Genomic DNA, 22726 nt, shown 5'->3' with positions numbered 1-22726 from the left:
CCAAGCACTCTGAAGACTACGTGACAGGGGAAATGACCAGCAGGCCTGACTCTGCCACCAGGCCACTGAAGGAACAGAACAGGTAGCGAAGAATCCACCTTTAGCTTGACCCGGGCCTCGGCTCAGCATAGGGCCTATGCAGCCTCAAACACAGGCCTTGAGGCCTGAAATGTTACCGGGATTTCCAATGTAAGACGTGGGATTGGGGGGTGAGCTAGACAAGTGTACAGCAGGCTGCCACTTCGGTGGTGTGGACAGATAACCCTGTCTGAGTTAACACCTCAACTGTGTGTAAAAACCAAAGGCTCACAGAGAAATGATCACAAGGTCAGGAAGCTCCAAGTGTGCTGGTCTCCATTCTAGGAGATCCCTGGGTGAAAATCAACCCATCTTGGTGCACCATCAAGTTCAAACTGATGGTCCCAAAGGCTCATGCTATAAATGACGACTAGCAGCCTTGAAAGATGGGAGAGAGTGTGCCTTCTCTTTTCAGGTACCCAGACCAACTCCATGCAAAAACCTGCCAGGAGGTCCACAGAAATACAGCTGGTTTTGTTTTTAAAACAAGAGAAGGTCTGCCACTGGGTTTGTATGAAGAAGGCTGTGGTTAACAAGGTCACCTGAGAATTCTGAACATAGAAATAACCTCTACCTGCCAGTGTCAGACAAATAAGCAGGCAGGCTTTCCCATTCAGTGATGATAAACAGTAGCTGTCACCCCCCCTCCCCCTCCCCCTCCCCCTGCAATGATTCCTAAGCAGAACACACCAGCACTGCACTCAGAACAAAGGACTGCAGAAAGTACCTGGGAAAGAATCCCACACAGTGAACCCAGGCAGCAGTGACGGACAAGTGACCCCTGGCTTGAAAACCAGCTTCTTCTGAGGCCCTCAGAATGTCTGTGTTCTCTTAGGAGTAAAATGAAAAGGAGCCCCACACAGGGCAGGCCTAGACCCCAGGCTGAAGGATCAGAGTTTGCACTCAGCCAGCCGACACAGAGGAAACAGTCTAAGGCAGGCAGGTAGGCAGGCCAAACCAAACTGAAAAAGACCACACTGAAGATTAGCCTTGGGGTGCCCGACTGGCTTCTCCATCCGTCACATATCACTAAGTCTAATTAAGGCGTGAAACAAAATTGAAGACCATTTCTAGTTTTCAAGGACAGCACTTGTTCCAAAGCACAACATTTGGTTAAAATAAAAAACCTTTGACATACAAGGGAGTACACAGAAATACCTAAGAAAGCCCTCCTTGCGAAGAAATTCTTCTAGCCGAGGTCCGTTTCTCCCCAGAGGGTCGTCAGGAACCATAAATATGTCCCCCACGAACGTGTACTGAAGCAGTCTACAACACAGAAAGCCACAGTGCTGACCGTCAGGACCCTTCACTGCTGGAGGAAACGCAAGTTCTCAAAGGGGCCACCCCATGTGGGGGCAGTCGTCAGTCTAAAATCTCTGGCTGCTAACTGAGGAGAAGCAACCCATATGCAAGTGAATCCGTTTGAACTTCTGTTGTAGACACAGTCATGCGAGAAGCTGCTTTCCTCAGCTGCCCACAGATCTCCTCCAGACGCCAGCCAGATACTTTCTACCAGGTGAGCAAACACGATTAAAGACATTCTGCTTGGGACTCAGCAGGTGTGCCAAAGCGAAACTGAAAACAAGTGTGTTCACAGGCAAACCTCTGCTTTTTAAAAGTGAAAACAACATCCTAGGCAGAGAAACCCAAGGGTGATCCAGCATTACTCATCCAGGACAGGGGACCTGGGCCTTCTCAGCAGGAAAGTCTTGCCAGGCACACCAGAGGCCATGGGGTCTAGCACCGTACAAGACATAAAGAACTATCTGGCGATGGCGGTACCTGCTTTTAATCCCGGGACTCCAGAGGCAGGAGAGGTGGAGCCTGCCAGGGCTACACAGTGAGCTCCCGTCTCAAATAAATGAATACATAAAACTAAATTCAATCACAAACCCTAGTAGCTAGGTCTGTGGGGCACAGTTTGGTTTCCGAGTTGCTTCTGTGGGGTCTGAAAGCAGTGGGTTGGTTTGAGCCTCCTTGTATGTAGAATCGAGTCTAACACACACCACAGTGTCAGAGAAGTTCAGCAACTCATCAATTGTGCCCAGGTCAAAGGTCAACTCTCCTCTACCCATCACCAAGACCTTTTTAGCAACACAGGGCTCAAAATGTGTGAAGTAATTCATTTTCATCCAAGAGTTTGCAGCCAAGCTTTCTCTTTCTCTTCAACATTTAGTGACATTGTTTTATTTGTGTGCCTGCAACTTTCCTGAGCCCACTACCCTGGCAAGCGCATGGTGAGGTAAAACGCAAACAAGAAGTAAACAACCAACTTCCCATCAAAGCAAAAAAGAAAAGATTACCTCCTTGTAATAATTTCTCTCCAGGACACTGACTCAGTCACAAACTCTCTGAAGTTATCATTTGTTACAATTATACCCCCAGTCTTGTCCGCTAGGTGTAGTAGGAACCTATGGTAACAAGAGAGTTCAAAATGAGCAAACAGCATGCTGGCTGGGAGAAGCTGTGCTAAAGAGATGAAAGGGTTTCCTCTTCTTAAGAAAATAGCCAGTTTAAACAAGGCTGGACACACAGAAGTAGGTCCCTGTCAACTGAAGATGGATAAGTGATGAGTATCTCTGGAATTATAAGTGTGATTATAAAACAACTTTTTTTATGCAATCTAGTCATACAAAAATGATTTCAACTATGATTCCTACATTTTCTATCAAAGATCCACCAATAAACTGTGGTAACAATGCATGAAGACTTGAGCAGAGGACAAGTTAAAGGTAACAGACCTATGAAATCTTTCAGCTTTCAGCTGCTCAGCTGGCTGAGTTTACTTCAATGTTAGTTGACAGTCAGCTTTGCAATTAAAAAAAAAAAACAATTCATTTTCTGCTTCGCTTTAAGAAGACATCATCAATTTGGCCTATATATAGACATTTACTGGGCGATGAAAGGACATATGGTGATGATGTGGTGTTTGCATTCTTAAAACACAGTTTTAGTCATGCTGGGATCAAACTAGGGGCCTGGTGCCGTAGGCAAGTGTGAGTGAGGGCGCAGTAAAGCACCACCAAGATGACTGCTCTGGGGCTGGATGGCGGCGAGAGAACAGCCAGGGGCATCTGGAGGAGTCCGGAGCAGAGAGAGAGAGAAGCAGACTGGCCATGGTCAGGGCTATTTCTCAGATGGGGCTGGGGAGTAGGGGTCAGTGGAGATTTGACACAGAGAGAAGCTGGAAAGAATGAATATGGAGAGAGGGGTGGCTTGCCATTCTGAAGAGAGTGAGACCAGCTTGGGAGCTAGCACAGTGGAGGGGAGGGGAGAAGAGTGAGTTTAACATGGGGGCTCTGATATTCATAACATGGACATGTTACTGGAGACTGGAGGACCCCAGGTTAGCTTGGGGTTTGCTAGGTAACCACAGGCATAGCCAAGGGAAGTGGCCCTTTCTGGTAGGCAGGAACGCTGTATATGTGAGCTTTTCTCTGAGAGAAGTTCTTCTATAGTCCAGCTTGAGAGAGCAAAGACTGCCATTTTGGGGTCACTCACTGCCTTTTGGAGAACTGGGGACCCTTTTGGACTCTATCACTGAACTCCCAGCCCTGTGTTTGAGAGACAGGGTCTTAAGTCTCGCAGGTTGGCCTTGAGCTAAGTAGGTGAAGGTCACCCTGATCTTCTGGTGCTGGGATTCCAGGTGTGGATCATTACACCTGGCTTATTGGGTGCTAGGAATAGAACACAGGGTCTCATGTACATGGTGATGAAGGAGTAAGAATTAAATAAGAAAGAATTTTGTTTTGTTGCTGAAGAGTATCCCTGTTTAAACCCTCTTAAAATCTTTATGAGTAGCCAGGCATTGTTGGTGCACACCTTTAAGACCAGCACTTGGGAGGCAGAAGCTGGCAGTAATCTGTGAGTTCGAGGTCAGCCTAGTCTACACAGTGAGTTCTAGAACAGCCAGGGCTACATAGTGAGAATCTCTCTTAAAAAACAAAACAGAACAAAAACTGTGAAGATACTGGAGATGCTATTTCTAGACTAGGAACAAGATAGTGAAACGAAACACGCTCCTGGGTCCGAGGTGCAAACGGCTGTTCTTCTGGGCAGGGCAAGGACTCCTAACCAGGCCTTAACTCCAGTTTCCAAGCTTAGGAACCTTGGAAAGTCGGTTTTGTTTTGGTTTATTTTCTCACCCCCCCCCCCTCGAAAGGAACTCAGGAACGTATTCCAGGGTAGCTAAGGATTCACTATGCACTGAGATGACTGTGAATTCCTGAGCCTTCTGCTTCTGCCTCTAAAATGCTGAAATTACAGGTTTGAGCCACCACACTTGGCTGAGTTCCTTATTAATGAACATTTCAGTTTACTTCTAAAGGGCATGAATGCCAATGTGCTTTCGGTCCAGACGTCAGTAAAAGTAGATAGTGAGGCCCACCAGGACACCCAACTATGTTCTCTGAAACCCATGAGTCAAGGTGAAGCTTCACCTGCATGTCTATGCCTGGGTCTGAATCCCCTGGTTGTGAGAAGAGAGCTGTGGTGATAGAAAGCTGCAGGCTTTTCCTGGGCCTACTGGTCTAACTGCTTTTTCTCCGGAGCACCCCAGGGTTCCTGAGCCTGTGGTAGTTCAGACCAGAAATGCCCTTCCAGGACAGATTCCTAGGACTGCTCCGAACTCATGTGCTGCCCTCTCCCAGCTCTTCTCACACCTGGATGTGTCCCATCTAACCCCGTTTCTTTCAGTGAGTGAATGTTGGTAGTGGCCCTAAGTCACTTCTGTCCCATTCAACCACAGACCACCGTGGGTAATGTAAAGCAGTGCTCGCACTGGGAAGATGGACAGGATATGGAAATGGACAGGATAATGTAGAGAAGGAACAGACGAGTCAGCCCCAGGCCCCCAGACGCCATGCTTGTGACCACTTACATGGCAGCACCAGAACAGCTGTAAAAACTACATAGCACTGGGTAGTCTTGGAATCAAAATTCCTCCTTTTGGGGGGTGAGGATTTCACCACGTAACCCTGGCTAGCCTGAAACACAGACATCCACTCACATCTATGATCTACATATTGAGTTCCAGGCCAGGGCTGCATGGTGAGACCCTGCCTCCAAAAAAAAGGAAAACCAACTACATGTATCTGTCTTTTCTCACCTCAGACATGCTTTACTAATTAAACAAAACCAAACCTAACACAATAGTGTCTTTGGTACCATTCCTAACCTCAGGGTGCATGAGCCTAGTAGTGACCTTGATCACAAGTTTGAAAACTAAGCCAAGCAGGTTCCTTCAGTGCACACCTGTTTGGTGGCAGGTAGCTGCCTCCTCACCACCCCACTCCCACCTTGGGAAGGAAAACAGCCCTTCATACCTGTCATCATGAGAAGCAATTCTTTCTCCAAAGACCATCCGGGCAGGAGTTAAAGATAATATTCCAAGCTCCTGGAGCTGGGTTAAGAAGTGCTGTTCTGTTCGTGGAAGAAGTTGATATGTATTCAGCAAAGGCTATCTTCCCAGATGTGTAAATAAATGAATGCAAACCCAAATATTTAACTTGGGGACTTGCAGAAAACCTTTTTTCCTACTGACTCAATTTTACTAACTCACCAGATGAAGAAGAAGAAAAAAAAAATCAAGTAAGACTCACACTCAGGCAAATTCTACATATGAACCGACTGGGTAGTTTTTAAACAACCAACCAACCAACCAACCAATGTTAAACTCATTTGCCTCTTTAGCCTATAATTAATTAATTCTGCCCCCAAGAACTTTTCCAAAGGTAAATATTACAAGTGGATACATAACAAGAAATGACAGGAGTCCCCCAAAGAGTGGCAGTGGGGAGGAACAGACTGCTTTGCTCCAGTCAAGGAAGGCTGTGTACTCCCGAGCCCGAGTGCAGCCAGCCCCCTCTCCTAATTACTCTCAGTTGTCTGTACAAGTCTTTACTGATTGTCACAGGCAGGAGTAGTGACGGAACGGAGGGCCGATGCTGTACTGTGGAAAAGCAGTCACAGGCGAGAGAAGCTGAGAGCTGATGCATAAGATCCCTGGGTTTGCATTTCCTACCAAAGCAGCTGCCAGTGACCTGAGCTGACCTGCCCAAATTGGGGGTTTCCTACCTCAGAGCTGCCCAGTGTGTATGCACTGAGACTTAACTAGAAAAGGAGTGAATCGGCCTCGCTCCGTGTGGATAAAGGAAGCTGGGGACACTCCGGAGCGGAGTGGCTTCAGCGCTTCCACCTCCCTAGTAACTAAATGTCACTTCCTGTCTCTGTACTGACGAATCTATAAGCACATGTGTCGTCCCCTCCCCATGTCACCTTTGCTTTCTAGGTGCCCTCATGTACTCTGCCTGCCACAGCCCTTTCACCTTGTCTCTGTGATGGCCTAAGACAACCACCACCTCACAGTTCTCTGGATGTCTCACACTGCAGTTCAAACCTCTGTGTGGGGCCTGCAGGTTATGCCGTATGTAGTGTACGGCAAACAGAAAGGATTCCGAGTAAGCCATCAGATTACTGAAAAGATGTATCTGGAGGCACAAAACTGACCAAGCAACTATTTTAAAAAATACCCTTTAAATATGCAGAAGTCCGACCTAGTGGAGACACGCCCTTTCTAACAGCTCTACTAGCCTTCCACCCTTCCTAACCACTCTCAATTACACTACAATACTCCTCAACTGATAGGTGTGTCTAGGCTACTGCGGAGCCAAGGATGGCTTTGGTCTTCCTGCTCCATCCTGAGTGCTGACATTACAGGTGTGGACCACCACACCGAGTTTTCAATTGCTATTTTACCAGACAGAACCAATTTAGAATCTCATCATCCAAGCTGTTGCCCATGTGCACGATTCTATTCTAATTGAAATGTGTTGAAACGAAGACAGTTCATTAAATATCTAACCAGAAATATGGAAAAGTCACTGGGCCTCACCTGTGACATTAGGATCTCGCCTTGTTCTCCACTGTGGGACAAACACAGTGATATTTCTGTTGCCAAGCTTCCAAAAATACTCAACTGCAATCGCTATTCCACGGCAGCTAAAGAACTTTTTCAGACCATGGCTGGAAGGAAACAAGGACATTTTCGTTCAGGTTAAAGCATATGTAAAGCCCAAGTTTTACCACAGACGAGAACAGTCACGCACAACAGAATCAGTATAAACATGCTTTTACTTTGCAAATTTGTTGTACGTTTGCTACTTTGCAAGGCCAAGTCAGACCCGCTGACTGAGTCCTTCCTGTATCTTAGAGTCTTAGGTCTTCTCCTTGTCTTTGACAAACTGGGTACGCTGTTTTGGTGGAGGGTGGCAGGCTTGCTGTAATCTTTGTTTATTACCAAAGGGGTTTAAAGCACATCCTATTGAAAAAAACTACTACTCTTTCTAAGTTCTGTCTAATCACTGGCCTCTAAGAATTTTATCTTTTTTTGAGTGTGGTCTTTGTATGTCATTGAAGCTGACTAAAGCAGGTGATCCTCCTGCCTCAGCCTCCTGGAATCTCACATTACTGGTGTATACTTCCACATCTGGCCTAATGTGATTATAGAGTGACTATCCTGGTGGGGTTTTGTTGCTGTCTTGGTTTGCTGCTGGATTAGGGATCAAACTCAGGTCCTCACACATGCTAGGTCAGTACTCTACCACTGGGCTTCACTACCAGTGTCCTGAGAATTTCTTAGGAATGTAATCACAGAATTTGTTGCTCAAGCAAAGACAGTTCAGTAGCTGGCACAATCCCTGTGCTGTGCCTGCCTATGGTTGAGGACAGGGATAAAGATGTGACCCTACTGCCACCACCACAGTGCCCAATGTCACTGCTACCTCTGGAGGGTAGGTGGGTGCACAACCCACTTGCCAGGGAACTGATAAGCTCCCGAGTTTATAACTCATAAAAAACAAGTTTCAAATGAAACTATCTAGGACCATGGGGACATTCTGTACTGAATGAAGCAGAAAGCAGGAAAAGGGTGAACATGTAAGAAACGGGCTAGAACCTGTCAATCTGTAAAGGTCATCATGGTCACTGTCTCACCACTCAATTCTGCTGCAGCAATGTGACAACAGTCACAAACAGCTGTAGATGACAAATATGGCTGAGTTACTACTCCTAAGGCAGAAATGAGGCTGCACCCAGCCCAGTGTGTGACTTCCTGCTCCAGAAGACACACACAAAAATGTACCTCTCAAGTCTGGCAGTACATTTCAAAACACAAAAACAGAAACTGGCTGGAGAGACGGCTCACGCTTAGAGCACTTGCTACTCTTGCAAAAGGGCATGGGTTTGTTTCTCAGCACCCACCTGTGGCTCAAACCATCCGTTACTCCACGGGATCAGAAGCCCTTTTCTGACCAGGCATACACACACACACACACACACACACACACACACACACACACACACACAGAGGCAAAACACACATTAAAAAAAATCGGCTGGCTATATGGCTCCACAGGCCAAAGTACCACACATGCACCATGGAGTGTGCACTCCACACACACAAACACACATAAATAAGTAAATAAATATAATAAAAAATAAATAAATAACCCTTCATTTTTGTCTCAGGCAGTTAAACGGAGGTGGAGGAGAGACGTCCTTCCCACACACATCCTGCCAGGACTGGCTTCCAGGTCCCCTCCACATTTGACAGGTCAGAGGGAACAAGCCAAGGCGAACTTTCCATAATACACACGCCAGCCAGCTCGTGCTCTTGGGTGGTCTTGTTACCCCCCTCCTGGTTGCTAAGTCCCCTTGTGTACCTTCCCTACCAGCCTTCTGAGGGCTCTGTCCAGTCTCCGCGAAGCCCTTCCTGTCTCTCACTTCCTGCCTTCTACTGCGTAGTGCATGACAGAGTGGCCTGTCCCAGGTATGCAGGCAGAGGGTGGATGTGCTGGAGCAGACTCACTGCCCACACCTGGCCAAGACCCTTCCACTATCCCACAGTATGGTGCCAACCCCATCTGCATCCCTGACCCTGGAGAGCAGGAAGGGCTGGATGTAAACTGCTAAGCTGTCAGGAGGTCGCAAAGAGGAGCTCACAAGTTCTCTGTGTTAGAGGATAGAGCCCACTCCTTTTCAGAGACCATAAAAAAGAAACTCGCAGCTGGGCAGTGTTAGCACACCCCTTTAATCCCAGCACTCAGGGGGCAGAGGCAGGCCTAGGTCTCTGTGAGTTCGAGGCCAGAGCAAGTTCCAGGACAACCAGGATGACACAGAGAAACCCTGTCTCAAAAAAACAAAAAGAAAAAAGACAAGAAACTATCAGATCTTATCCCAGAAAACACATGCAAGTAAACAAACCCGCTGCTGATATGGTAAGGATTACCAGTAAGACACTTGTTACTGGTGAAACAGAGGGAGTAACTGGGGTTGTTTTGTTTTTAAAGAATAAGCTATCACTCGAATTGGTTAATACCCAGAGCAGGCCTGGAGTTCAGGCAGTCAGCCAGTCCTAACATGAAGTACGCACACACGCTCCAGTTAACCTGCTTGTCGTCCTCTCCTTAAATGTTCTACTGCCCACAACAGCAGGCGTGGATGGGATAGAGTACCAAGCTCCATTTGCTGGGTCCATGAAGAAAAGGAGGCCAACACAGACGGGACGGATTCTGCTACCCTGGGTACCTTATAAGCTTGCGGGGGAGGGGGAGACAAATTGTTTAAAGCAATAATAAAACAAACAGTTAAACATCCAGAAGCACCAATGCTGTACCAGTTTTCAGTGTTCTCTATGGTGAGATCACAGCAGCTTTCACTTGAAGACTCCAGAGTTAAAAACAGTGGTTCAGGGTTCAGGTTAGTGAATATACAGATTTATCTAGAAAATAAACTACAGAAAAAGGAAATGAGGGCTGGTGTGACCAATATAGCGTGTGTGTGGTCTGAGTTTAAGTCGCAGCCCCAAGCAGGGAGAAAAGAGAGGAGCCAAACTGTTGTCATACTATTATAGTCCAGAAAGAACTCTACTTTTAAGCCTAATGCCCTGGCTGGATAAAGTGTGCTTAATCCTTGCTGCTTCTGGTCTCTGTGATAGAGAGGCTGGTGGGCAGGGAAGTGCAAACCAGTGGTCTACTGTGACCTAGAGAACATATATTCAAACAGCATAGACCATAATACCTTCTACTTTAGGGGCTCCAAATAGACCCCCGCTCCACATGCAGGAAAACACTGAGCCTGGAGGGTAGGCATGTCAACTCTCCAGGGAGATTTGAACTTGTTCCATGCCTCGGGAAACAAGTTAAATTATCTGGCTATTTTTCACATTACAGCAGCTAGTCAACATGTTTAAAACAGAGGAGGGCTGGGTGACAACAGCTAGCTAGCAATGGTTGTCAAAACAGGCAGGGCAGTAGGGAAATATTGTGGAAAGCCCTCTGACTTAACCAGGAAAGCATGGTTTCCTTCTAGCTTCTACTAAATAAAAATAGTCGTGGAACCTGCTACAGAAAGACCGGCAAGCAAAGTGGATAGGACATACAGTTCTGACAAGCGAACGGGCAAACCCTATCTACACAGAAAATCACCAAATCAGGTGCTCTCATGCTGGAGTTTCAGCCACCACTGTGATGTCGCGCCAGACACCGCAAACATTTCCACTGACTCATCACTTGACTCACTCATAGTGGTGACGGGGAGTGTCGGGAGGGGGGGGGGACAAACTGAAAACACACATAACCAGCAGCACAAGGCAGCTATTTTGGAGCTTTTCATGGTATATATGAGCTGCAGATATCATGCTGGGCCAAATAAACAGCAATCCTGGGAGGAGTGGGAGGGGGCTGCTTCAGGGTAGTTTACACCAACAGACCCTACCCTTGCAGGCTGTGGATTTCCTTCTAAACTATCATAGCACCTAGCTGTGCCAAATGGGCGAGGGTCACTCAGAAGCACTAATGTGTCCAACGACAACAAAGTCTTAACAGTCCAACCTCAACTTCTGTGGGAGATACAGGTAGTCCAGGTCCTGAGGAAAGACAGGGCCAAGTCTAGGTGTGACCCTGGACAAGGTTCTTGTTACTTCGTGTCATGTAAGTTATACTCAGTTCTTCTCCAAGAAACTAGTATGAAGATTGCATTACAAAATGATGATGATGATGATGATGATGATGATGATGATGAAATACCAGGCTGAGAATGAAGCTCAGCAGTACAGCATTTGCCTAGTATATGTCTAAAAAGTTCAATTCTTACTGCCAAAAAACTTAGGAAATATTTGGTCTCAGTCAAACTGTAATCTAAATTGGTGATCAGAATGGCAGTCATGTCATGAAGTTACAAGTGGAGCAAAAAGCCAGGAAAGAAGTGCTAGTCTTACTCGGCAGCTCTTAGAGGAAGCCCACATGTCCAGAGCCCAGAGCTGAGGGTAGTTTGGTGGAACAGTCTATCTAACTAAACTTACTCATTTATGGTCTGTGTAATAGCCAATCATCTCTGCCTTTGGGACCTTCTTTCTGAGATGATCCTCAGAACACTCAGTCTCCAGTGCCATGCAGCACACTGGCATCTGATCTCAGGACTTCCCAACTCAGAGTCAAGCCTCACCCCTATTGGCATTTCTTCTCTCAGAAAAAGAGTTACCTTTGATTACTAACTGTGGTGGTTTGAATAAAAATGACCCTGATGGGTCCATAGGGAGTGGCCTTGCTGGAAGAGGTGTGTGTCTAGGGTATGGGCTTTGAGGTCTCAGAAGATCAAGCCAGTAGTTTCTCTGCCTGCTTCCTGCAGATCAAGATGTAGAACTCTCAGCTCCTTCTCCAGCACCATGTCTGCCTGCACACCACCATGACAATAATGGACTGAACCTCTGAACTGTAAGGCAGCCCCAATTCAATGTTTTCCTTTATAAGAGTTGCTGTGGTCATGGTGTCTCTTCACAGCAACAGAACCCTAACTAAGGTGAATCTACATCTAATTAACTACAACTACGTCTTAGGGTAACATTGTTGCTCTTAAACACAAACATCAGTAAATTGGAAGAAAAGTCAAATCTTCTAGAAATCATCAGTTTTTAAAACTAGTGAGTGGGCTGGAGAGGTGGCTCAGTGGTTAAAAGCACTAGCTGCTCTTGCAGATGGCTGGAGTTCAGCTCCCATCACCATCGTCAAGCAGTTCACAACCATCTGCAACTCCAGCTCCAGGGATCCAATACCCTCTTCTGACCTCTGCGGGTACCAGAACACATATGCACAACCTCCCTGTACCCCCACCCATATCCATACCTAAAAATGTTTAAAGTAGTAAGGATAATAACTAGTGTCAGCAGTTTATATATATATATGAATACTTGCTGTTCTTAACTAAGTTCAGTTCCCAGCACCTATGTCAGGTGGTTCACAGCCGTTTGTTACTCCATATAGTGTGTGTGTGTGCACACACACACATATTATATATATACACACACACAGATACAAACACACCCCATACAATAAACACATAAATAGATCCATGAAACAACTAAAAATATATACTAATAAAAGCTTGCAGGCTCACTTTAAGTAATAATCATTGTTTTTCAAAAGCAACAGCACTATATCCAAGAGTGTCAGGAAATATGTGGTAGTGTTTTGGGTTGTCACGTGCCTGGGAAATGGACAAAGTGGAAGGGATCAGATATGTAAAACATCCTGTCATGGTCAAACAGCACCACTGTACATTCTAATAGTGAGAGATACTAGTTACTACTCCAAAAGTTGATGGATCAGTCGGTAAAGTGCGTGTTAACCAGCATGAGGACTTGAGTTCAGATCCCCAGCGCCCATGTCAAAAGTGAAGGTGGTGGTACACACTTGTAATCCCAGTACTGGTGAAGAGCAAAGACAGGAGGAACCCCGGAGTTCCCTAGCCAGCTGATCTAGCCAAATTGGTGAGCTCCAGAGAAAAAAACAAAAGCAAACCAAAGACCAAGACGGAAAGCAGTAGAGGAACATTAACCCAATATTAACCTCTGCTCTCTATATGCACACACACACACACTCACGAACATACAGCATGCACACACAACCATTACCAGGCTCAGCCTCGGTTCATCTGTGTTCTTATTGCATGAACATCAATTTGAGAAATCTTTTCACATATAGAATCACGCCTTAAACTCTGTTATCACTTAGCTTAAGAACTAACAATGAGGAACAGGAGTGGTCTTGGAATTCAAGTACCCAAAAGGCTCTTACAGTTTTACTTAGATACATCTACGGAGCTGTGGGGCATTTGCTGGGTTTCCCCCAACAGAGCTGCCCAAAACCAAAGAAGGATGATAACAGGCAGTAAGTACTCTTGGAAATGAGGATACAGGTATAACAGTTTTACTCCCTACCTTTACATTTTTAACCTCTGATCTTCCTGCCCTGACCTTCTCAGGGCTGGAATTCAGGAAGGGGCCACCAAGCCCAGTTCATATCGTGCATGGGATAAAACCCAGGGCTTCATGAATGCTAGGCAAGCATTCTACCAACAGAGCTACATGCAGCTCCAGCCCAAACTGCCAAACTTCTAATATCTAAAATAGCGGCACTTTTTTTTTTTTTAATTTTTGACAGCAAAATGTAAACATACAATCAATAATTTATTTTGTATAAAAGAAAAGCAAAACAATGCTTACACTTGTAAAAATCGACACTGCTAGGCATGGTAGCACACACCTTTAAAGCCTTGCACTTGGAAGGCACAGGTAGGAGGATCTTCATGACTTTGGGGCTATGTAGTAAGACTGTCTCAAAATAAACAGGCCAGGTGTGGAGGCACAAGCCTACAATCCCAGCACTTAGGAGGTAGATTGGATCTTTTTTGAGTTTAAGGGCAGTCTGGTCTTCACAATGAGCACTAGACCAGGGCTACATGAGACCCTGTTCCCAAACAAAAGATACACGCCAAAAGCTGTCAGGGCAGACCTAAAAGGTGGGTTGGAGGACGGCAAGCAAGCTTAAGGTACCAGAGAAGACCAAACTGGGCCTGGCTTGCACTCTTGCAGCATGGTTCTATGCTACCCTACGGCTGTGGACTTTACCATGGGCAAGGCCGGCACGGTTGTGCTGGAGGCATCTCACCGAGCACACCAAGTTCATACGGGACATGACCTAAGAAGTGTGTGTGTGGCTTTGCTCCCCATTAACAGTGAGCTCTGGAGCTGCTCAATGTGGCCATGGATAAGCAGGTCCCAGAATTCATCAAGAAAAGGACAGATGTGCATCCACCCACACCAAAAGAAAGGAAGAGGAACTGAGTGAGAGTCCTCGCCACCATGAGGAAGGCACCACGAGCTGCCAAGATATAAGTCCCTTCTCTCCTCTGAGTAGTAAATAATTTCCGAAAACAACATGGAAGTTGTCTCAGATATATTCTGAAGTACTTTCAGATGAAATATGTATCTGAGATTTCCTTTCAAGTCCACAAAGAGCTAGAGAGGGAGCTCCGCAGAGAGCACTTGACTAACACTCAGAAGAGCCTGGCCTCCACCCCCAACACCACAGGGAAAATAAACAATAAAACAAAGACAAATCAAACCACATAAAAGTGGGTTTAAAGTGGTAGGTAAGAGAGCAGATGGAACAAGACTGGTCATGAACAAGCAATTGTTGAGGCTGAATGAATAAATCCATGGAGAGTCACCATACATTCTTATTATATTTCTTTGTAAATTTTAATGAAAAAAAAAAAAAGCAAAATAAATAAGTAAGTAAAGCTGAGTTCAGTTCCACATCAACAGAGAGAGGCTCACAACTCCCTGTAACTCTGGCTCCAGAGGATCCGATGCATTTATCTGGCCTCTTCTGGCACCCGCAAACATGTGGAATGCATTCAAACAAATGCACATGAAAATATAAAAAAAAAGAAGAACAAATAGAGATGGCTGGAAAGATGGCTTAGCAGTTAAGAGAACTTGCTACTCTTGAGGAAGACTTGGGTTCAGCTCCCAGCACTCACACAATGGCTCACAACTGTAACTCTAGTCCCAGGGGATCCAATACCGCCTTCTGTCCTCCTTGGACACCAGGCATGCACATGGTGGGCATATAAACATATTTATTTCCATGCCTCTAATAGAAGCATGGGGATGAGGGGTACAGTAAGAGGACTGTGAATCTGAATATAGCCTGACCAGTCGGCCTAGACAACTTAGGAAGACTATCACAAGTGAAAAATAAAGAGAGTCCTGGGAAGACAGTATAGTGGTAGAGCACTGGCCTTACTCATGTAAGACCCTTGTCCAAACACGAGAACCAGGAAGAAAAGCCATAGGCATTCTTAAAATTTCAAGACACGAGTTGACCTTTTAGAATTTCTAGAAACTGGTCATACAGACATTCAACAACGGAGAATATTAGTCTTAGTATCTATCTGTAGGAGTTGGGAGTGATAGCTCAGCAGTTAAGAAAGGCTTGAATTCAGTTTCCAGCACCCCCATCAGATGGATCAAATCCACCTAGAACTCCAGCTCCAGGGATCTGACATGTTTTTCTGGCCCCTGTGGGTACTGCATTCATGTTTACAAATTGACTTTCAGACATACATTTACACTTAATTAAAAATAAGCTGGGCCGGGCGGTGGTGGCGCACGCCTTTAATCCCAGCACTCGGGAGGCAGAGCCAGGCGGATCTCTGTGAGTTCGAGGCCAGCCTGGGCTACCAAGTGAGTTCCAGGAAAGGCGCAAAGCTACACAGAGAAACCCTGTCTCGAAAAACAAAAACAAAAACAAAAACAAACAAACAAACAAACAAACAAACAAAAAAGCTGGGTGGTGGTGGCTCACGCCTTGAATCCAGAGGCAGGAGGATCTCTGTGAGTTCAAGGCCAGCCTGGTCTACAGAGTGAGCTCCAGGACAGCCAAGGCTACACAGAGAAACCCTGTCTTGAAAAACAATGTGTGTATCTCGAAAAAACCAATAAGTAAGTAAATAAGCAAGTAAGTAAATAAATAAATAAATAAATAGAAAGAAAGAAGCCGGGTGTGGTGGTTCACGCCTTGAATCCCAGCACTCGGGAGGCAGAGGCAGGAGGATCTCTGTGAGTTTGAGGCCAGCCTAGTCTACAGAGAGAGATCCAGGACAGGCACCAAAACTACACAGAGAAACCCTGTCTCGAAAAAACCAAAAAATAAAAAAATAAAAATAAAGAAAAACTGTGTGTGTGTGCGTGTGCGTGTGTGTGTGTTTAAGATTTCTCATGGAATCCAAGACAAGAAGTACTACAAACCAGCAGCTAGCCTGGGCTACAAGAGACTGTCTCACAAACAAAAGACAGCAGCAAGCAGCCGCTCCACTCTAGTACTGGGAATCTAACAGCTACACAGATTTCAAAGTCTAATTCATTTACAGCTGTACCCTATGTGCCAGAGCAAGGTGTAATGCGAAAATACAGTCTCTACCATCTCCTACCCACAGGAACAGGGTGAAGCAAAAGCTTAGAACTTCAGAAGACCAAATGCAAACCTTTCCAACCAGCTGGTTCTCCCTAGGGAAGGATACAGATCCACTAGAACACACAGAGCAGTCTACACACACATGTATGCATGCACAGACACACAATTCTTAGAGAACAGGGAAGAATAATTGGCAGAGTGAACTTACGTAATTGCAACATTACTCCCATCTATAACAATATGCTTCAAATCTGCTCTCCCTGGTTCATTTTTTAACTCCAGCTTGTATGGTATTTTTAGGGTATCTCGAAATCTTTGAACACCCGTAACTGAGGAATCGATATGATCAGAGGATCCTGCCAACCGTGTATCAGTAACTGAAGGTAACAGCTGGGGCAGCGGCATCGGTGGGGAAAGCGGGGGATAATTTGGCTTAGGCTGAGGAGAGCTACAACAGCCAGAACGTTTTTCACAGGCAGACTTCATATTATTTGGAAGCAAGGGTTCTGCTTGCTGCTGAAGACCATTTTCAGGAAAAGCTGGGCTTCTCTGTTGGTGACCTGCAGCTCCCCTCGAAATGAAGCTGACTTCTTTAGGACTGGAAGAGGCAGCAGAGGGTGAGAGGCCATCAGTCTCAAGGTCTACATTACAAGTGTAGTTCTGGTTTGAGCCCCACATTTCATGTTTCTGTCCTACTGGCACTGTTCTGAAAGAATTAATTCTGCAATTTGAGGTACACGGTTTAGGGTCTTTGAACGGTAACTGGGAAAATCTTTCCACTATATCTTGCTCTGTGTGACTCTGTGTTTTCTTTGGAGTAGACTCTGTTGTGAGCTCATGTGTGCTGCTCCCAACACCCGCACTTCTGCTCTGCCCGGCATCTGGATGCACAGTGCAAGGTGGAAATGCTCTGTCTTCTTGGGGCCTTTTGTTCTCCTTTTCAATTTCCTCTAAGAGCAATAATGGTTCTGTAGAAGGCCCGTACTCCCTAATGACCTTTTCAACAATCTCTTGGGAATAGCCCATGGTTTTAAAGAAGTTTACAAGGATGTTGTATTCCATTTCTTCTGTAGTGTCTTTTCCATCGGGGCTTAGATTTGTAGAGTTAGAAGCAGCATCACACAGGTCAATGACTTCATTTCCAGCTGATGCTTTACCATCATGCAAAAGCTCCCCTTCTAGAACATTCTCTAAGGAAAACTGCTTCTTGGTATGCCTTTCTTCTGTATCAGAAGACCTCCTCTTGTGACAAACCCTGTCTTCGGAAAGTGCGTCTTCATCTGGACTTAGACCATTTACTGGAACAAAGAGCACATCTGGAGAGCTAGACAAGACTGTGTCCATTTGTTTTGTAAGCTCAGAAACAGGGGTCCTAGCTTCACTCCTGGGATCTTCCTGTAAAACAACTTCATCTCTAGCAATACTCGGTCCTGTGGCAGCATTCTGCGTCAACTCCGGTGGCCGCATCTCTCCAATTTTAATGACTTCATCATCTTCTGTTTCAAACAGATTCTCTTCACCTCGTGTGAGACTCAGTAGTTCTTTCTTCAAGGAAGTAGGCAAAATCAGCAAATCCATTGTATAATTGTCTGCATGGGCTTCAACAAACTGTCTGAATTCCCGTTTGATCTCCGACTCTCTCTGACTACTGGGCAGGTTCTCATTATTCTCAAAGAGCTTCACAAACTGCTGAATATGACTCCTGGCCATGACCACAGCCTCAGCACTTCCTCTAATGCCAAGAAGCCCCGTATCTAAAATGCAGAGGTCAGCACAAGTATCCTGAATGAGGCTCTTTAAAAATAGGCTCTGTGCCCCTACAAAAATGCAGTGCATGGCCTTGGGGTAGCATTCTCTTTCTTCCAGTTCAGGCTCACAGATCCCTTTGATATACTCCTGTAAAGAGAAGACAAAATTAGACAGATTTACCAGATTCCTTAGTACAAGGACCTACAATAGCCAGGACCTACAAATGACTTTTTTTTTTAAATCATTAAGCATATTTATAATTTGGAGTAAAATTCCTTGACTTCAATTAAAAAAAAAATAACAGCTACGAACTTTTGTTGTGTGTTGGGGTGGGGGGCTGTTCGTCTGTTTCACTCTAAACTATTTAATCACCTTTGGAGGAACTGAAACTTTGTATAATCTACAGAGTGGGAATGCATAACCTTTTCACTGCGTCTTCCACTGTGATCTTAGGGGCTTGCCTAGCTACACATTGGATAATCCCAAGGCTGGATTCATTTACAGCTAAAGGACATCTCCTGCTACCCAGTCGTTTGTCACAAGGAGGACATAGCCCCAAGATGAGATCATCAGATCAGTGAGTGACAAGAGAACACCACTGGTTTGCAGATTCAACAAAAATGATCACCCTGTTTCCAGGTTCCTTGAAGACATTTAGGAACAATAAGATTCAAGTATAACCAGCACACTAGTAGGACTTCCCCTGGCTGCTACTGAAGAAGGCTTTAGTAAGATTAAGCAAGGGAACTAGTGAGATGGGTCAGAAGTGAAAGAACTCGCTGTCAAGCCTGATGATGACCTGAGGACCCACACGGCAGAAGGACAGAATCAACTCTGTGACCTCTACACACATGTTGTGGCAACGTACACCCCCCCACACACACACACACTCACCTCATAAGTGTAGTAAAATTTTTAAGAGAATTAGTTTCTTTAGCAAGTAGGTTGCTACTAGAAACAAAAATGAGTCAAGCAAGTGAACACACAAACACACACACACCCCACACAGTGAAACACATTTGTTAACATACCCACCAACTTTAGCTCTGGAATGTGTTGGTCTCAAATTCCAAAAATACTACTGGTGTAGACTTGCTCAAGTTACCCAACCAAACGCAGCCTGGTTTCTTCAACGGCAGAGGTAAGAACAGTGCAGTCATAGAGGGTTAGGGGAGTTAAAGTCCTTACAAGACACCGTGTCACACGGCGAGACTGTTACTCCATGTGCACAGACCCTGGTGAAGTGAGATCTGACCTATACTTTCAACTGAGATTAGAAAAGCGTCACAAAAGCAGCAGTATTTAAAAGCTCTGCCTGTGAAGCACCAGTCAGGAGTTTTTCCAGCTTGAACTTAATATACACTTGCTGCTGATGACCACATGCCTTCAGTTAGAATCCACATTCAAATATATATACCTAATATTTGTGCATTTATAATTTAGAATCACAAAATCTCTGAGTAGATGAAACAGTAGAAATGAGGAAATTCCCATCCAAATAGTATGATACATTTCCAGGCTTTCACTGCTCCTGTGAGTCTTGACTGTACTGGGGTTTGTATTCTTGAGGATGAAGCACAGGAGTCTTGTCTTTTTAATAAGCATGATTTTCTACTTTGTTAACAGGACAATTTAGTCTTATGTTAATAACCGATCATCTTATGTTGTGGGAATTCTGCCGTTCGGTACAATGACCAATTGAATGGCGTAGTTCAGCCTAATAGGCGTGGTCTTCTCTGAAGATACTGACCCTTTAGGAACCCAAGGAGGGGGGTCGTTCTCTCTCTATTGGACTGTAGAGGGACTTGCTGAAGCCACGGAGGAAGTAAGGCTTGGTGACCTTCTCCATCGCCCATTGGGAGCAAACAGCGGGAGTAGGCGACAGATGTGCCCCCAGCAGAAACAGAGGGACAGCTGTTACTCTGCCGGACTCTCCTTTCTGACCTGTAATCATTGTGCATGGATTTGTCTATTTAATAAAGGTAACACATTTCCCCAAGACTCTCTCCATAGTTTAATCTTCCTGAATATCCAAGCCGTGTTAAATACTGATGCCAGCAGCCTTAGAGCTCCAAGTGGGATCTGGGGATGTGGCTTAGCTAGTGGAATGCTTGCCGAGCACGAACCAGGGCCTGAGTTCAACCTTGTTACCATAGAAATCAGGCATGGTGGTGCATGTCTATAACTCCAGTACTCAGGAGGTTGGGGCAAGGGGACCAGAAATTCAAAATCATCCTCAGCTGCACAGGGTAAAGGCCAGCCTCAGCTACATGAGACCCTAACACAAACAAACAGTTCTCTTTCCAATTACTACAACTTGTTTGAACTTATTCTATATTTACATATGGCTTTAAAAATATTTTTATAGGGGCTGGAGAGATGGCTCAGCAGTTAAGAGCACTTGCTGCCCTTCTAGAAGACCCAAGCTTGATTTACAGCACTCATGTTGGGAGGTCAAAACAGCCTGTAATTCTGATTCCAGAGGATGGGACACCTTCTTCTGACCTCTGTGGACACCAGCACATACATTTACATACACCCACCTCCCTACCACATATACATAGACTGAAAAATAAGTTCTTTAAAAGGAGAAAATATTTTTATAAGGCACTTTATCTTGAGCTAATAGTTTCACAAGAACTAATTTTTTAAGGTAATATACAGACTGCACTCCATCTAACCTAACCACCACATCTGGATGATGATACCATAAGAATCAGAACATCTGCATTGCACATGAGCCCACAGATCTAGACTACTATATCACATGGTTTTATAAAACCATTACCTTGCGTCAATGTTTAGAATTATTCTATTACCACAAAGATTGCCTTTATCTTTTTATGGTCACACCATCCTACTTTCAATCTCCTGATAGTCATTCATTTGTATTTGTTTTCAAATTCAAAGTTTTGTGACATTATTAATGCTATGAAAATGGAATTATACAATATTTGGCTTTAAACATTTCAGCACATGTAAAGTACTGGTCTCTCAGTGCACAGGCCTCACTGCCCCCATCACCTTTCTTACTGTAGCCCTCTACCTCCACTGCACCCCTCCTCGCTCGCACGCCTGTTTAAATCCAGGGTCAACATGAGAATATGTGATATTTATCTTTTTACCCACCTGCTTCCTATCCTCCTCTCCTACCCAGCTCCCTTAGGTCCCTTACTCTCCTCTTACCCCATAGTCCTAGGTCCTTTCTACTTTCCTATTTTAAGGTTGGATAAATGCACCCCATTTCCTCTACCCATTCGTCTGTTGATGGGCATCTAGGCTGGTTCCATAACTTAGTTATTGTGAATTCTGCTGCAATAAGCATGGATGTGAGTGTAGTGATGGTGACTTTTCATTCAACATGATGCTCTTAAAACTTAAGATGTTGCAGCTGGAAATGGTGGCTCATACTAGAGACTGCAAAGAAGGGAGACCAAAGCAAGACTGTCATGAGTTTGAGGCCAGCCTTGGCTATACAGTGAGACCTGTCTCAAACAAACAAAACAAAACAGCATAAAGAAAAATAAAACTGCTAAGAAGAGTCACGTTCAGGTTTTCATGTGAGCTTCAGCTCTCTAGGATCAATGCTGAGGGGCACAACTGCTGGTTCACATGGTAAACACATACTTAGTTCCCCAAGAAGTTACCCAACTATTTTTAGTTTGCTACACATTTTACAATACCCCCAAAATGTATGAAATCCAGTTTCCCCAAAACTGTCAATTTTTAATAGCACTTGTTTCTATTTTTGACATCTCAGTAAGAATATGGTATACCTTATCTCAGTTCCCGTTTTCCTCCTGATTAGTGACCTTGATCATCTTGCCTCATGCTAGTTGTCCTCTCCAGTGAAATGTCTTATTCTTTTGTCTGTCTCTAATTGGACTGGTTTTTATCACTGAGTTTTGAGAGACTTCTTTGAACATTCTAGTCTTTTGTAAGAAATGTGGCTTCCAGGGGCTGGAGAGATGGCTCAGAGGTTAAGAGCACCAACTATTCTTCCAGAGGTCCTGAGTTCAATTCCCAGCACCCACATGGTGGCTCACAACCATCTGTAATGAGATCTGGCACCCTCTTCTGTATACATAATAAATAAATAAACCTTAAAAAAAAAGAAAGAAAGAAATGTGGCTTCCATCTGTTTTATAGCCATCAGTAGTCATCTTCCCGTATCTTCCCCACTTTGAGACAGGATTTCATGTAGCCTAAGCTGGTCTCTAGCACACCTGGTCTACATGGAGCTGGAAATGGAACCTATGGTTTCAGGCATGCTAGGCAGAAACTATTAACTGAGCTACATCCACAGATCCTTCTTCCCATTATCTATGAATTAACAGGGTACTTTGTGGTGGGGAAAAAAAAATTAAATTTGAAGAAAGTGTCGCTCGTGTCTTTCTTCACTAAGCCCCAGCTTGCTCCACTCCCTACATCTTCTTCTACAGGTTTTATATCGAAGAGCCAAGGCTTTAGCTCAGCAACAGCACGCCTGCTGAGGCAAGCACAATTCCTGACTTTGCTTCTCAACACTGGATGAAGGAGGAAGGGATTTGTTTTCTTTTTTCTAAAGACCACACACACACACA

General features: G+C 44.9%; 1 protein-coding gene across 1 annotated transcript in view; it reads right to left on the bottom strand.

Moving 5' to 3' along the window:
* N4bp1 (NEDD4 binding protein 1) overlaps positions 1 to 22726 on the bottom strand; it is a 49472-nt gene that overhangs the window by 4718 nt on the left and 22028 nt on the right. Inside the window, exons 2-6 of the mRNA XM_052727400.1 lie at positions 16603 to 18290; positions 6971 to 7101; positions 5403 to 5499; positions 2382 to 2489; positions 1237 to 1344 (exon numbers count right to left, since the gene is read on the bottom strand). Of these exons, the coding sequence (XP_052583360.1) occupies positions 1237 to 1344; positions 2382 to 2489; positions 5403 to 5499; positions 6971 to 7101; positions 16603 to 18290 (2132 nt within the window). The remainder of the gene's footprint in view (positions 1 to 1236; positions 1345 to 2381; positions 2490 to 5402; positions 5500 to 6970; positions 7102 to 16602; positions 18291 to 22726) is intronic.

The sequence above is a fragment of the Peromyscus californicus genome, unplaced genomic scaffold (assembly GCF_007827085.1).
Source record: "Peromyscus californicus insignis strain IS unplaced genomic scaffold, ASM782708v3 Scaffold_8__1_contigs__length_139910024, whole genome shotgun sequence".
NCBI classification, from domain to species: domain Eukaryota; kingdom Metazoa; phylum Chordata; class Mammalia; order Rodentia; family Cricetidae; genus Peromyscus; species Peromyscus californicus.
Note: the sequence above shows the minus strand (reverse complement) of the source record. Positions and strands in the feature narration are given on the sequence as shown.